Below are 17,188 nucleotides of genomic sequence, written 5' to 3'. Positions count from 1 at the left end.
ACCGTGTTATTTTTTAAATAAAATCTATTAAATATCTACATTGTGGTTGCTTTCTCCAGCCATTTCTGTCAGCCCTCATTAAAGCTGTTCTCAGGAATGAATACGGTTCATACAGCACTGCATCCTGCTGTTAATTGTGATACAGCACAAACTTTGGACAGAGAATAAAAAGGAGTGAACTCCTCTAAACAGTATAATGACATGGGCTGGGGACCCAGCTTCCCCTCGCAAAAATAAATCTTCCAAACACAATGCCTTTCTTCAAAGCAGACTCCTGCATGCCTATAGCTGTTATTCTATGCCATGGGAATACTCACAGTTACTCCGGTTTACGTTTTTTTCATCAGACTCATCAACTAAGCAAGTTTTCAGGAATAGATACTATGCATAGTGTGTATTTGTGTTCTTCATTCTCTAATGTAAACCTCTTCTGATGCTTTCTTTTAGCACTTCTGTAGGTTGGATGAGTTGAGCATGCATCATGAAAAAAATCAAAGGGACAACATAAATCACATGCAGATTTTAGCTAGCTTAAAAATTTAGTAACATTTTTAAAAATAACATCTAGGAAGTTCCTCAGAATTTTACCAAGTGGACCTATTAGTGCACTCCTTAAAGTTTTGCCTGAGAAGTGCTTTTATGGGGGCTTAGTTATCAGTATTAATTCCCAGAACTGTGCAGTTTTATGTTAGTTTTACCAAGTATATGGGAATGAGAGAGATGACATAAGAAAACCATTAACATTCTCCCAATGGAATAGGAAATAATAACAAATGAGAAATACTGTTTTCACGCTTCTACAGAAATATTAGAAACAAAAGAGAACACGAAGATGTATACCAAAGTGCTCAACAACCATTTAATTATAAATGTAGAATTTGACAAATAGTTTTCAAAAAGTCTGCCACTGATGTGGGAATGAATAAATAAAAAAAGTAATGTTCTGTAGTTCCCTAGTCTAGCTCACTCCATCTCACTGCGCTTTGCAAATACTAATTGGAGAGTAACTCTGACAGCAACCTGAGAGGAGCGTAAGTGTATATGTTTCATTCTGTATTAGTGAGATGGAAATAGAAATCAAGAGAGATTGGGTGATCTCGACAGAAATGTCCTGCTTCTCATTCCTTTCCTTCCTATGCAATGTCAACAACAATGAGCTGAAAAATAATGTCTGGATTGCACCTGCGTGTACATCACGTGTTTTGTCTGCGCACTATTTTTTTCTGAACAGTAGCACCGGCCATGGCATATGCCAGGCCATGCATACAGTGTTATTTTTATATAAGCAGAAGTATGAAGCAATACTCTGTTTTTCTATTACATTTTAAACTGAAACATGCTTATTTATTTACCAAACATATCTGTGAGAAAGAATGAAAAAGATCAAAGTTAGTAGAGGTATTAACATTATAATGTACATAACCTTCCCAACAAAGAATATTTTCTTCTTACGGAGCAAAATAATCCTTAGCTTCAGGAAAAGTAAAAGTCGGCATTCATAGAGAAGAATAGCTGCTGAATTTTACATTGCATGCTTTCAAAAATCTGAAAGCTATTTCTCTCAGGGAAGAAACAGCTTATGCCTGAGTTAATCTTCAACTAGGAAAGTAACACACTTGCTTTCAGTAAAAGTTTGGATCCTTTTTGCATGCCTAGAACGAATGCTCACAGTTAGCAGTTGACCCCCAATAGCTAAATTACAAAAAGTGAAAAGCTCAACTTTCATCTTTTATTACCAACTACATTACAAAGTTGATTATTTTTCACTAATATATATTAACAAGTTAAACATTTTAGACTTCTGTGGTGTAGACAAGACACCAGGATTTGACTCTAAAAGGAACAAAGGGGTTAAATACAGTGGAGAAAGTTTGAGTTCCTTTCTCAGACAGGGAAATCCTTATCAACGCTGCAGACTGTATTTTCAAACTATCTAGATTTCATCTATGGGACTGAAGTGACTTTTTCTTCCTGCCACAGACCTGTTTAAGAAAAGTCCATCTCTATGAGGAAAGCTTTTATATATGTGCTTAAGGGATTATGTATACACTCAGAGTGAAGCGTATGCATAGTTTTTCTTTTTTTATTATGAGAAAATTTTACTGAATAACAAGCAAAAACGGAGGAAGAAAGCAAGTGTGCCCTTCCCAGAATCAAAATAGCAAAGTACCTGAAGATGCTAACAAGCTGTGCCGTTTCATCTTCCTGTCTGTCAAAAACATTAGCTCCCCTCTGCGAGCTGCCTAATTCTCTTTCTTTCCCAGAGAATTTCTATGATACAGGAATTCATATGTCAAGTAGGAAATTCGTCAGTGCTGGAAATCACAGGACGAGGTAGAACAAAGCAAATATAGTATCAAAATAAGCCAGTGAGAAGACTCTGTAGGAGCTTTGTAAAATAATTCTATTTGCTACACATGCAGATCCATCAAAGTTGGTTGACTGCAAAGGGGGTGAAACGTGTTTGTGTCTTGCTCCAGGCTCCTGGGCTGGTCTCATTCAGCCCAGCAGGAGTGATCACTTGGTTCAATGTGTTTAACCAATGCTCAAGACTGGATCTTGCTGGTTTCTGGTTTCCAGGATACTGATAATATTTTTCAAAACCAGATATTTTTGGCCAGATTCTGACGCCTCCTGTTTATACTTTATGTCCAAAATTGGAACGGGCGTTGTTATGGCAGTGAGATTTGTTCTGTTTCCTTGAATCTGCTCCGGGAAGACCCGAAAGGGGCAGGCTGGCGAAGTCTCTGGGAAGCCTCTCCAAAATGAAGCTGAATGAGTGAGAGCAGGGCCTTCTGTAGCAGCTCACTCTTGTTCCTTGTTTGCTGTTGTAGGCAATACCATTTTCTATGTTTACCGTTGTCACATGATGACAATATCAGACACGCAAAGCTACTCAAAAGTTGTGGGATTGTCACTGTGTGCTTTTCCAAGTACTTGTAAAAGTAAATGATTCAGCAAAGAGAATATGAAGTGTGAGTGCCAAAACTATTTTGCTCGTTAGCTACATCTTAAGCTGCTTTTGTTGCTCTTTTCTATTGCACCAGTTTTGCCCCTAAACTCAAAAACTTCCTGGGGGTTGAGACCTATGATTTGATTGGCACAGTCCCCTAACTGCTCAACACAGTGTGCAGTAACAGCTTTATATAAATATTCATTGCAAGACCACTGTGGGTTAGACAGGCAGGATTTTATTGCATCTGAAGCCAATGTAGCTAGCCACAGGAAATGGAGTCTGATGTGATTAATGTTTGCAGATGTACTGTACTGCACACACTGGGGATCACTTGCTGGCACAGGTTTTCTTGTTGAAGTGGATCCTTGGTGCAAGATGAACAGCTTTTAGTTACAAGATGGTGGAAGGGCTCATTACAGAATTTCCTCAAGGAAAGCAGAATAGAAGGAAAAATGTATTACCTCTCTGTAGAAAAATAAACATCTTGGGCTTAAGCACAGTCTTTCAGACAGACTCTCTGGTTTTCCCTATGTCTCTCCCAAATAGTGCTATGCTTTACACTGATGATACGCTTCTATGAATTAAGATGCATGGACATAAAGTTGTATCATTAATTTTACGGATGAGTAACAGCTGAATCACAACTGAGACTTGAATTGGCAGATTATTAGAATCTCTATTCCAAGTGAAATTCCAATACAAAAAGTCATTCCAGAACAAAAACATAAACTTTGAGATTTCCCATGGAAAGAGATTTTCAGATTTTTTCCAAGACAGCATTCTGAATGACATATTTGTTTGTTCTCTACAAATCCTTTCTGAAGAGCCTGGGGCTCTGGCTCTTTACCATGCTGTGACTTGGGAAGCTCAAGAGCAAGGAAACTGAAAAACCTGATTTCCTGAGATGTTTGGACTGCTGAGAAACCCCAGTCTTGGATGTCCTGTAAAAACTTTCATGTGAGCATCAGTTATGGAACCTGGAGCTGGGTTATTGTGGGATAATTCATACGACAACATAGGCTAATCATGAGAGCCTTGTCATTTAAATGCTTCAATTACTTTTTTGCTGTTATAGCTTGTGCTCTTCCCCGCATCCCCACAATGCATTCCAGGGCTACTACGTTAATTGGAAGTATATTCCTCTGGGTGAAGTGGACTTTAATTAGCACCTAAGGGCCACATTCAAGTGTCCTGACTCATGTGGAACTGGGTACTTTGGAAAAGCCCCATTGCAGGCTATGGGACTACTCAAGAATAAAGGTGCTTCCTGGCCTGGCAAAGGTACTGGAGTCTGGTTGGGATGCTCTGAGTCACCCCCATGGGACAAGAGGCTCCACTGACTCTGCAGCGTCTAATGCTGTGGCCTGGGGCCCCGTAAAAACAATAGATACACTAAATCTTCAAATTATTTCACTTGACTAATGAGTAATACGAATAGCTCCAGATTTTAAGTCTGTGAGCAATGTAAGAACACTGTAAAAATTGGGATTGTAGGCAATCATGTAATAAATTAGTAACTTTGACTATTATGTGAGTCATCTGTAAAATGAGCCCTGAGTTATGAACACACACACACCAACTGTGGGGGTATTATGGAAAATTATAACTAATGTGACATAATACTGGTTCAATTACAATAGAAGTACTGCAGCTGGAAATGATGGGAAAGATGGGAGGGGCATAACTCCACTGATTAGCATAATTATATGCACACATGTGGTTTCCAAAATCAGGGTGCGAGCTGCTTTCCACACGGTATCAGCACCTCCTGTCAGACATGTAGTGAGGTGGCTGTAAGCAGACATCCTGGCTCCGGTTCTGCTGGGATGAAGCTGGCAGCTAGACTGGAAGAAAAACAAAAAGCTCAGTCTGCAGGTTCCATGATCAATATGTAAAAAGTCATTTTTTTGTCTTAACACTTTTAATGGCCCTTCAAAGCCATTACAAAATATGCTTCACTGATGATATAAAACATTCCCTCCACCATCAGTTCTCAGGCTCCTTCCTCATCCTAAATCCACATGCTCTGACCATCCTTCTCTGAAGGATGCTGGGTGCAGATGGCACTAAATCTAGCTTATTTTGGTGGCCACTGCAGAATGATGTGTGACACTGTCCTTCTCACAAAATGCAAATCTCACCTTCTACAGGTCAAACGCTGTATGGCAATTTGAGGAGGAAGAACCAGGCCCAAGTTAGACATCACCTGGGCAGTGTCCCAGTTGTGCTATCTTTAAGAGACATGTCCTGCCCACAGTGACAACTTGACATGAAAATGTCAGCGAATACTTCATGAAAACTGTTATCTATGAATTATTTCATAACTCAGAAGAGTATTTATTGAAATACTTTATAAAGAGATTATTATCTTAATTGTGCTTTGACTGGAGAAATAATTACAATGCTCTGAGGCTACTGATCCCTCCTGAATGAACTCAAGGGAAGTAAAAATTTTTTAAAATGCTTTAAGGTGAGGAGAGAGCTGAAGTTATTTAGACACACTTCAGGTCCAGAAAAGTCCTGCCTAAAAATACTATAAGCAACATGTCCATCAAAACCATATATAGAAATATACGAAAACTAAAAGGGAAAAGCTGTATGTTTTAATTGCTTAAAGCATTTTTTCTTCCACATTATCAAAATGCTGTACAAGATTTAATCAACACCAAACCTATTTTATATTGTTAAAAGACAACATAATGTTTTAAAATATAGCATTAATAGTTTAATGTCTCCAGTAGAATCTGATGTAACTCGTTTAATGTGAAAGGACTCTGTATGTGCCAATGAAGAGAAAACCAATCCTTAAATACTCTTCTACATTTTAGGTTATACATAGATATTTTTTCGATATGAAATAAATGTTCAGGATAGATCCTACTGGGTAAAGAGTTGTCATCTATGATATACTTCTTTTGGCCAAATAACCCTTAGAACAAATTAACGTAGAAAACTTGCACAGGCAGATGTAGGTGCCTCTGTCTCATCGGCTGGCGGAGGCTGGAGACCGCTCGCGTGAGCAGGCCTGCCAATCATTCATGTCACTGATAAGCAACCCAGCTTTCCAAAGCTGGAGAAACTGCAAATGTTTCCTACTCAGCAGAGGTCTAAGCTTGCATACTTGGCCTGGGCAGATAGAGAATAAATGGGCATGGGGAAATAGCTACTGATCTCTCTCCATTGACTTTTCAAGGAGGCCAGGTGACTAGGTTTGATTAATTGCCTATTTTATAGATGACTGAAGTTACACGAGGCAATTCTGCAATTCTGTGGGCCTAAACTAACAGCAGGATGGCACCTGGAGCTCTGATTTCCAGTTTTCCTTTTTGGTAACTCCAGGATACTATACTCTGCCTAAAAATAGTAATGCTATTTAACTTAAAAAATTTTTCAAGCTCACGCACTCTCTTTCGCTGTATGTTTACTGGCCAAAGAGCAGATTAGGCCCGATCAACTTTACCTAAAGTGGGAAAAGCTGCTTTCACAGCTGTCTACAAAGAAGGTGAAGTTGGTTAAATTCTCAACTTGGTCTATACTGGAGCAAGTTTCTGATGTAGGCTTTCGATTTCTACACTGTGAAGTGTTGAATTTATTGTTATATAATACTATATTTTTATACAGGATTATACTGTAGCAGGATATTTTGCAGCACCCCCCTGTACTCCTGTCCTCTGGATTCCTGTCCTCCATCTCATGCCATGCTCACTTTCCTCTGTAGCTGTCTCCTGCTCTGCCTCCACCTCTGGCAGCCCTCACTTCAGGGATTTGGGCTTATTTGCCTCAGGTGGTATCGCACTTGTCCCACCCTTGCTATAGTTCTGGCAGGAATACAATAACATGCAAGATGTATCTCTTGTCTAGACTTGATCAGAAATCTTTACATATCTACTTTGATTTGTTGTTGCAGTGAAGTTCCTCTGTTATCTGCTCTACAAGACAGGCAACTTTAAAAAAAATTTAACAATTAACAGTCTCTTCTGGTATTCCCAGCATTCTCTTCTCTCGCAGACTTAGGCACTGTAAGAAGGATTTTTAGTGAATGTGAATTTCTTTATAGAAGGCAGACAACAATGACAGAAATATATGTAACACACCGGCAAGTACTTAAGAAAATAAAATGCGATGCTAGAATTCCCTGTGCATACATAGATGATTTGCTGTGGGTATGAACGGCAGGGTCATGGCACAACTAGATTACTGTGGATGCTGAGTGGCTCTAGGTATTTATAAATAAAACAACCTGACTTTCAGAAAGGCTGTTTCCATTACAAATGAATGTCCTTTGAGTTGGATTCAGTCTCTATATACTTTCAGAAAATTATTACCTCCAACCTGGCTGGAATCCCAGGAACTCTGATGTATCTTGATGACTTTGTCATACATGACCTCACTCTACCCTTTCACAACAGATGCTGCTAGTAAAGCTTCATGCTTTTTGATGACACTCGCTTCATTTGCACAATTGTTGTTTATTGATGCCCAAAATTGAATCTGTTGGTTCCCATAAATCACTGCATGACTATGGCTTTTGCTCTCTGGTTCTTATGATGAGCCAAACCTTTTTGTACTGGAGAGAAGAGTTCACTCTCCCTCTCGCCTCAGAATACTGAACTTTCAGCTTTGGCTTATTCTAGTGTGTTCATTTTGCTATATTATTTGCTAGCTTTTGAATGTTTTTGCAGAATTAGATTTTCGACCTTGTCTGGCACCCAAACAATCCAAGCCCCTTCAGTATAAACTTCTGTCAGTATGTATATGTGAGCTGTGCCCCAAATGTCCCTCCACATCCAGTGTTTCTATGCTGATGTAAAAGGAGTGTCTGAACTCAAATTAAATTGTAATAAATGTTTACCTTGTTCTTATTCTGATTCCTCCATCAAAAATTTCCCTTCCAATGCAAATTAATCTACTCATTCATTCATTCTCTCACTCCTCCTCTCTCTATTTACATCCCTTTTAATTTTGTATCCTGCATTCATCATTGTTGCAAGTCTATCCTAAAAATGGATGATTGGGCAGAACCTGCTTCATCACTTTGGTCCCAAATGATTTGCTTGTATATCAACCACCATCTTAAAAGTGGTTTGTTGCACTGATAGTCCAGATGCAAGTCTGTTCTAGGTCCTCACTATTGTCACATTTAAGAACTTTTCTCTATTTTCTAGACCAGAATTATTAATGGCTAGCTTAATCTTGTTTGTCTGCTTGTTGTACCAGCACTGGAAAAATCTCTTGCTTTCTCTCTCTTTCCCTCTCTCTTTCCCAGCCTCTTTACCTTTGCTCTAGCATTCCTTCCTCTCACTAAACTATTCCTAGATAACTAGTGCCTGTGATGTTTCAAGCACTTTCCAGAGTGGATATGCCTTGTCCTGGAGTCTCACAGCCCAAAGGATCTTAGCAGGCAGATGTTAGTGGAAGGAAATAGGAACTTTCTAACCATGTTAACTAAAGTCACCCTGTGAAGGAAAGACAAAGATGGGAGATATTCCATGCAAATATGATGAAGAATGCTTTCCCAGTTCCTCAATGGAATAAGAAACCAGTTGCATTTCTTTGTGCTCCTCTTCAGAAAGGACTGCTCCCTTCAAGAACATAATATAAACTCCAGAAGGGGGAAGGAGCACATTGACGAGGGACTTGGGGAAGAACAAGAACTGTGCAAGCCTCTCCGTATTTGATGAGGGAGACAGGAAGCACTTCCATGCACCTCATGCCTCATACTCCTCCTTTCGATATAGTCTTTCCAGTATGGGCACGGTACCTGCAAGCATGCTTTTGTGCTTGTGCAAGCAGGCTACCTGGAAGGAAATGCATGTTGTACAACTAAGGCAATATCACCCTATGACAATGAGGAATCAGCAGTGTTTGTATATTTCATCCTCAGTTTTAGAAGGCACAAAATACTGTGTGGGTACCACAGTGCAGCAAAGAGTGCAAGTGCCTTTAAATGCAGAGGTCATGGGACACTTCTATCTTTATATGCCATGCAGCATTGCCTCTTCAGTGACAACGCAGCTCCATGAGCCCCAGGCCATGCTATATGAGATAACTAGAAGACAGAAATTTGCAAGGAAGGAGAAGATTCTATTTCCTGAGAGTTTGGAAACACTTCTAGGTAAGTACAGATCTAAAGGAAAGTAGAAACCACAAAATGGTATGTGCATCTTCAGCAATCATCCTCTTGCAGATTCCATATAGGGAGCAGCGGGCTGCTGAAGACTGTGCCTTACCAATTTCTGGCTTCCATGGGAAGCATTGAGCTCTCTCCTCAAGGCCTGAGAATAGATTTCTAAACATGGGCACGAAACATGCACAGGAGATGCCCATTTTATTTTTATTATTCTGTGGTTAACAGTTTAGTCCTACTATGTGCAGTGACTCTTTCCCCTCCTACTTCCATACCTCCTCCTTCTCCGCTCCAGCATTCCTATAGCATAGGACTCATAGTTTATCCAGTGCCTTGAATTTATTATGCCTATTGTGAGGTAAAGGGGTAAAAAAACCTCTATGCACAACACTCCCACCATGCCAATCCCATCCCTTTCCCATTTTCCTAGTAGATCTAATGTGGATCTCTTCTACACCTTGAATTCTTGCTTCTTCCAGATATCGCACATGAGTCGCACGCCCCTTTAACCTCCCTCCTACCCTTAGCTTTTCCCTCTAAAGTTTTAGTTTACTCCCACCTGGCATTTGCTATGCCTCCCTTCATCCTCCGTTCTCCCACTACATAGTGCCTATTTTTTAATTTCATGCCACTTCCCCACTATGTCCTCATCCAAAAGTGTGATTACTTCTTTCTAAGTCCACATTAGACAGCCAAAGGTATTCTCATGAGCTATAAGTAACTCATGAACTCTAGGTTGCACAGTTCTGACACAGGGAACTTAAGGAACATCTTAAGGAACAATTTAAGGAATGCCAAGAAACTTAAAGTACTTCTCTTTGGGTAAGTTTACAAGGTACAATGCAATGCCATACAGATATGATTGAGCTAGCACTAAATCTGCTAGCTCTTTTGCCCAATGCTCTGTCCTGGCTCATATACCTGGCTTCTAGGCAGGAGCAGGCAAAATCCCACACTCATATTGCTATACCACTGCTCGTATCAGGGTCAGCTCATTTAGGCCTAGCTCATTTACCTCTGACTTGTGCAGGCATACCTTGAAGGCACTTTTTTTTTACGAGGTTCGTGATGAGTGAGAACAATGTACACAAGAAAGTATTTTAAATATTGCACTTCTTTAGCTTTTGTTTTATGCTTTTATATTCTGCCTGTGCTGGTTAAAATGTATCTTAGGAGTATGGAGTTTTGTACACAGCCACTGTAAACAACATGTACAGCAAGGACAACATTAATACAGCTTCAATCCAAACTCCTTTTGTTTTCTTCCTTATCCCTTACAACTGATTCCTGTCTCTCTCTCTCTTTGAGAGGGAGTCAACAGGAAGTATGACAGTGCTGGGCAGGATGTGTGACAGCTTTAAACTTCCTGCTGAGGCTCCATTCTTCGTAGTATCATAGCCATAAGTCTCAGTGCCTGAAATTTTATGATACAAGAGTCTGTCTCTTTATTTATAAAATAGCAATTACATCAGGTGTACCATGTACAATGCTCTGCATGGATAGAGAACTTACGCTACAATGTCAACTGTTGCTTAATTATGAGAGAAAAGAAGGGAAAATGCTAGAGTTTTGGGTTTTTTCCCCTTAATATTGGAAGGCAGAACAGGAGTGCATTATCTTTTGACTGTGGTTGAAAAAGAATTGCCATAAAAACAATAAGCAAAGAGTTCCATGTTGTAAGCACTAATACAAAGGAAATGCAGACAATGCTGACTTTTTGCCATGAGAAAAAATGGTAAATGTGTATATTGACAGATAAAAAATTCTTAAGTCAGGACAAAGTTATACTTGCTAATACAATCTCAGCGCTGCTCTTCATAGCATTACAATACATTCTCTAACAAATGACATAATCGTATGCTTTCCACCCATCAATATCCCTTCGTCATTCAGATTAAAGGTCAGATGACAGAATGGCTCAAAACTTATTTTTATTATCCCTGTGCAAGGAGTCAATTCCCACTTCCCAGTCACTTGGATCCCTGCCTCTTTATTACTCAGTCTTGCCTCATTCAGCAGGCAGCAGCTGGAGAACTCTTTCCTCATTTTCAGCCTAAGTTGAATGGTGGTCAGTGACTGAGGCAAGGCTTCCATGTGAACAAGAAACTATGTTTATTTGATGTGCAGAGAACATCTGATTTTCTGGCCTGGAAGAATTTTACCTAGGAAACAACAGCCAGAATCTCCCACTGGATCATGATACCTGTGGGAACTGGAAGTAGCTTTACATTTGCCAGCCTTTGCCCCGGGGCCTTGCAAGACTGTCTTACCTGTGCTGCAATTCAAAGCATTGTAAGGAATGTTTTCTTGCAACACTTTGTTTAGCATAGCCAAGCCTAGACTGAGGGTTTTTGGCAGGGTGTTTGCATAGAAAATTATAGCACATATAATCAGAAACTTTTTTTTTTACCCTGTAATTACTACATTTACAGATACTTAGGCTTGAGAATAGATATGCTCATTCTGTACACTGCAGAAAAAAGCTACTTAGGTCTTTATTTTAGGTGTTTGATTAAAAACTTAGATTGCTGGAAGTAGCAAAACAAATCAGGAGATTGACTAGACTGATTTTTGGTCCTCTACTTATAAATCTGTTGTATCTGCCCTTTCAAGAGAAATTTTAGAAGTACCCCAAAGAAAATATGGGTCACTAAAAAAACTTGAACTATGGCAGTCACGGTGTCCCAACACATCCAGAGAACATTCAGTACCTACTATTCTTAGTAATATAATGGCAAACTATTTCATGGCTGAGAAATAAGTGGCTTTTCTATACCTCAGGGGAATATTTGTGTAATCAAGAATGACTTACCATGTCTAGGCTGGTCTTTAAACCCTTGATTCCAATTGTATGAGAAGTTGGAGCACAGTTTCCAAATAGAAAGTAGTGTACACATCTGAACTGTATGCCTTATAAGGAGCTTCTCTTTTCTATCTTTGTTTACTGAGCTGCCTCAGAAAGCTAAAGCAAATGCTTTGGCATGCCCATAGAATGGCACTGTCCATGTGCATGGGTGGGTATTTCTATCTGAACATCAACACATGGGTGAGACCAATCAGTTGATCCTACAAAGTAACCTATCTTATTTTTTATTACTTTATGATTGCACAGTAAACAAAAGCATAACAGAGAAAGTGTACAGTTCTATGCTATTTGTTTCTTAGATGGAAACTATGCCCACAAATACATAAACATTTACAGACCAAATACTGCATATATAGAGCTGTGTTTCTGGCTTCCTGAAATCAATGGGAGCCTTTTAACACTGAGTTCAGGTTTGTGATGCATGTTTTTCACATATTTCACTACACTAGAGTAACTTTCAGTTAGGCTTACCCAAAAGCATGGGAATTCCCCTGCAGTGGGTATACAGTTACTTTGATTTAAAAGGACATACGGCCACTTTTAGTGTAAAGGTTGTTGAGTGTTCAGTGTACTTTGAGAATTGACATAGAGTGGATCAGAGTCTTTCCGATCCACTAGATTGTTGTGACTATACAAATTCACTTATGCCCTTTCGCTTGCTAAAAAATGCATTTTTCTGTTGGTTTCTTCTGTTTACAAGGAATTTATTCGTCATTTTCCTCTACCAGTTTTACACCTCAGTGTTTCCATACTGAACTCTTCATTTAAAAGCTTGCATGTAGACCAAAGTCTTATTTGCCACCCTTGATCAAGTCTTTTCTTTCAGTTTTCTTTTGCTCCTCTCCCCTTCTTGGTTGGGGCAACTTGACATGGGCAAAAAATATCGAAAACCCAGGCTTTGGAGCTTGAAGAGCTGGAGAACCAGTTATTCCTCCATAAAGCTGACTTTGGTATTTGGACAGCATACAACAGCAATCTACACCCCTTTCCCTGCACCTAGCAAGTTAACAACAAAAATAGGAATTTCGGGGGCAGGAAAACAATTTTGTGAACACACTCACATCCATTCACTATATGGCCAGTAGTTTCTCCTGAGGCAGAAAAATGAGGATTTCCCCCAGTTATTTAAAGACAATCGTTTTCACTTTTTGTACTGAAACTCCAATTTTCATTTGGAATTTGTTCAGGCCAAAAGTTGAAAAAATACAAAATAGGGAATATTTTCCTTTCCTGGCGAAAGAAGCACGTAGGGGTCACCGAGGGCAGCAAAGCTTTTCAGGCCCAAGCGCGCTACCTTTCGCCCCACCCCGTGTTCCAGCAAGGCGGCTTCCCCTGCCGCCGCGGGCTTGCTTTTCGCCCGCGGGGTCCTCAGGAGGCAGGAAGGGCGGCGACGGAGGGAAGGAGGCAGCCACGTCGCCCCGCACCCCGCGCCTCCGTGCCCGCACCGCCGCGAAGGCCGGCGGGCTCCGCCCGCTGCGCCCGACCGCGCCGTGGCAACCGCCGCCGTCTCCACGCTCAACGGCGGGGCGGCGCCGCCATCCCGCGCGGCGCGCGGGGGCAGCGCGGCGGCGGCGCCGCGGCCGGAAGCAGGTGAGGGCGGGCAGCACCGCCAGCAGGGGACGCCGTGGGTCGGGGGGGCGCCGGCCGCGGCGGCCGTTAGCGCCCCGCGCGCGGCCGTTACTGCCCCGCGGGCGGCCGCGCCTCAACGGCCGCGGGGAGGGGGAGGGGCGTGGCGTAGGGGGAGGCCGCCTTGCCCACCCCGTGGCCCCCGCGCCCTGGTGGAGGGGTGAAGCCCCCCTCTTGGCCGAAGCCCCAGGGACCACCATGTCCCTCCGTCACCCCTTTCTCCATGCTGACGCCTCGGTGTCGCCTTAGACCATGGCTTGGCAGTGGTAGCGCTGGTGACTCTGGGTGACAGGTGGGGCCTTGCCCCCCACACCCCGCCTGGCTGTGGTTTCTGAGCCCACCCCGCCGGCTGCCCCGTTTCTGCGGAAAATGGATGCTCTTTGCGCACCGTCCACATCAGGGGCTGGTGCTTTGGTGGGCCCTGGTGGGTTTTTCGGGCCGTAAAGCACACAGGCTTTCTACGGGAGTTTCTGTGTGCATGAGGTGGGCTGGTTTTATGGATTCAGCACACACTGCCACATCTGTTAAAAACTCGAAACACGTGATGGGTGAAGGTTTTAGAAGACTACTTGTGCTGGAGGGAAAAGGTAGAGGTGCTCAGATGAACTCCCCTTCACCTTTTGAGAAAACGCGGTTTTGATTCAAGGTTGAGCTCAAGGTTGTCCTGGTTGTCATCTCTTTTGATCTTGCTTGCCTTTCCAAGGCTTGAGGTAGATTCGCTATTTCTGTTGAATCACTACATCTCCTTTTTAAATGTTCCTTTTCATACAGTGCCAGTTTTTCACATACACATGCTGTACCAGTGGCTGGAAGTAGTACTATGAGTCTAAAGCAAAGGCAAATCTATCACCACACCTCTGGGCATCTGGAAAATGAGGTGGCATCTTTGATTTGTTCTGTGGTGCAGGCTGGCATGTGAAATGCAGATCAGTTATTATCAGGAGAGCATTGTGTAATTCTGCAACATAATTTCTGCATCCTCAGTTAGAAATTACACAACTCTCACTGCTTGCTCTGGGCATTATCTGCCTTCACTGCTCTATAGTCAATGTTCTCTTCTGTTGTTGTATTAACACAAAATCCCTGCTAATGAGGTGTTCTTCTGCTAGCAAACATCTTTTGCAGAATGCTTGTGCTGTTGTATGCAGACTGACTCCTGTTTTTTTAATATTCTCCCTGCCTTTCATGCTGTTAATGTCTTTCTGCACGAGCAGGACAAAGACTGGAATGGTTCATGTATTTCTGTATGGGCATTTAAACTCGTGTTAGGAGGAATAAATAGCATGTTTGGCTTGCCAAAGAAGAAAGAGGGAGGATGTTAATTCTTTCGGTGCAGGCCTGTTATTATTTTATACCATTTTTGCTTTTCCCATAGGAAACCGCTCGATGACAATAGCTAGCAGCTGGCCTATTAGTGATTCATAAATATCCCTTGTTCATTCATCTTATTTATTAAAAGAAGAAATAAGGAAGTGGCAAAACATGATGTCTGAAAAGGATACACTCAGCCAATATATGCAACCTTGCTTCCCCTGGCATTTTGTTTTCTGTTCATATGGTGTGTCTTATTCACAGTTCAGCCTTATACCACATACATATATACATGCATAATTCTTTTCCTTTGTGAATCATTTTGTAGTCTTACAGACAACGTTAAGAATCTGTTCACAAAATTGCATCTCAGATACTCCCAGGTTTAGTCATAAATTGGATTATAGCAAAGGTAAGGTATAATGAAAAGCAATAAAAGAATGTAATACAGCTGTCTGACAATAGGGCACTCTGATTTTTGTAGCATATCTGTGTGGCAGCTACTACATTGGCTATATTTTATGATAATTTAGAGGGGATGAAGGGAAACTATATTGCTAGTTTCTGACGTTCCCATTTCAGAATATGAAGAGGATCTCTGTCACATCTGACTTCACACTTTATTGACATGGAAGGTAGCTATCCTTTTTAATCTGTACTATTAGTATCCATGAGAAAATCTTGGCTTTAGCCTTCTTATTATTGCCAAGGCCTGTGCTGTTGATCTCCTGTTCATACTGTCCTGTGCATGGCAATATATTAAATGTTTTTTTTTTTTTTTAAAAATAATGATTCCTCAGGTTTTTAAGAAGAAAACAAAGAGGAGTTTCAAATCAAGACATCCAGCATGAGTGGCAATCCATGTAAAAGACTTGTCTGGAGTGACTGTGAGTATTTCAGGACTATCTTTACACAGATTCCATGTTTTCTGGATAATTTTCATTTTGGTTTGTTGAACTGTGGTCTACTAGCTGTGTACAAACTATTCTGAAGCAGTGCCAGTCTCACCTGTGCTGTAGATGCGGTGCTGTGCTGGCTTTTCTGCTTTTCTGAGAAGGAAAGTGGGAATGACTGTTCAAGTGACTATAAACGCTGCCTGACTATGTTCAGGGCCTGAACAGCTGCCTACCTTCATCCGTGTCTCTAGAGTTAACATCTGGCACTGCTGCTTTTGTATTAAGAGGAGGAGGAGGGCTGGTAACGTGCCTACCTCTGCAGGCCTGCCACAACAGCATGCTTCTTGTAGGCCTGATGGCTATGAAAGAGCTGGTGCCAGTCTGCCCCACATAGAAGGCTACTGTCACACTGGAAGATGATTTTTGAAGGCACAGTTTATTTCCTTCATACATTATTAACTGAGGAACATTTTATCTCATGAACTTTTGTAACCAGGTCAGTCGCCGTAATATTTTATCTTGGCAGAGAGGTCTGATCATATTCCCTACTAGACTGAAGGTTATTTTGTAGTCATTAAAGATAGAAGTGCCCTTCTTTTAATTTTGGACCAGTTTGATCCATGCAGTATATTTGCAGCTCCAACAGCTTACAATATTGGGGGCAATGGGGGACTAGGATACTCCAGATAATGTTGATGCTGGAGAAAATAGGCAGAAACATCAAACATGTCCACAGAAAATCAACTTAGGTACAGCAAGGGTAATTAATCAGCTAGACCCAGCTTGGCTTATGCAGAGAATTTTGGGAATGAGCAGGAGATACCAAGTCTTCCTAGAACCCTGTGTGCTGAGGAACAGAGGCATCACTCTTGCCATCACTTCCATTTCTTCCTCAACCCCTCCAGGCCCTGGACTGCCTCTGCTACCAGTTTCAGGTGGAGCCAGCCCAACCAACTATAAATCAGGGTTGAGGTATGTTCATTGTTCTACAGAACTTAAAATGAAACAGGACCTTCATGTCCACGATCTCCTGTGCCTTTGCATGATCCATCACAGAGCCTGGAAGAGCTATCGCCAGTACCATTATTTACACTTGTGGTGTAGACATGAAGTGAGGGAGTTTCACCTGCCTTGCAAAAAAGTCAGGATCTGCAGCTGGCTCTGCCATTGCTAATGGTAGAAATTGAACATACAGTTGTTGCAGATCCTTGATTTATTGCATAATGTTTCTATTGTGTATGTAGCAATTGTCTGACAAACCTCAGGTGCCTGTTATGGGTTCTCACATTTAGGAGAGATATCTTAGGGACTACAAGAATTGCCCTTTGGCAAACTGGACTTAGCCTTGTCAGTGCTTGGATTTCAGCATAAAAGAGACATTTTTGGTAATAAATTGAAGGTGCATG

The 17,188-nt window shown here is 41.4% G+C and overlaps 1 protein-coding gene across 6 annotated transcripts in view; it reads left to right on the top strand.

Annotated features, from left to right (window-relative positions):
- The window catches only part of VWA3B (von Willebrand factor A domain containing 3B), a 101,163-nt gene that overhangs the window by 12,896 nt on the left and 71,079 nt on the right, over nt 1–17,188 (top strand). For 2 of the 6 annotated variants that reach the window (XM_064502013.1, XM_064501987.1), the window contains exons 1-2: nt 13,294–13,539; nt 15,687–15,773. In XM_064502013.1, coding sequence (XP_064358083.1) covers nt 15,734–15,773 — 40 coding nt within the window. In that variant the 5' untranslated portion in view covers nt 13,294–13,539; nt 15,687–15,733. Of the gene's footprint in view, nt 1–13,293; nt 13,540–14,346; nt 14,453–15,468; nt 15,522–15,686; nt 15,774–17,188 lie in introns of those variants that run through there. The other 4 variants (XM_064501999.1, XM_064501994.1, XM_064502010.1 and 1 more) reach the window with 4 other exon arrangements.

Source organism: Dromaius novaehollandiae, chromosome 1, assembly GCF_036370855.1.
Source record: "Dromaius novaehollandiae isolate bDroNov1 chromosome 1, bDroNov1.hap1, whole genome shotgun sequence".
Taxonomy (NCBI): Eukaryota; Metazoa; Chordata; class Aves; order Casuariiformes; family Dromaiidae; genus Dromaius; species Dromaius novaehollandiae.
Note: the sequence above shows the minus strand (reverse complement) of the source record. Positions and strands in the feature narration are given on the sequence as shown.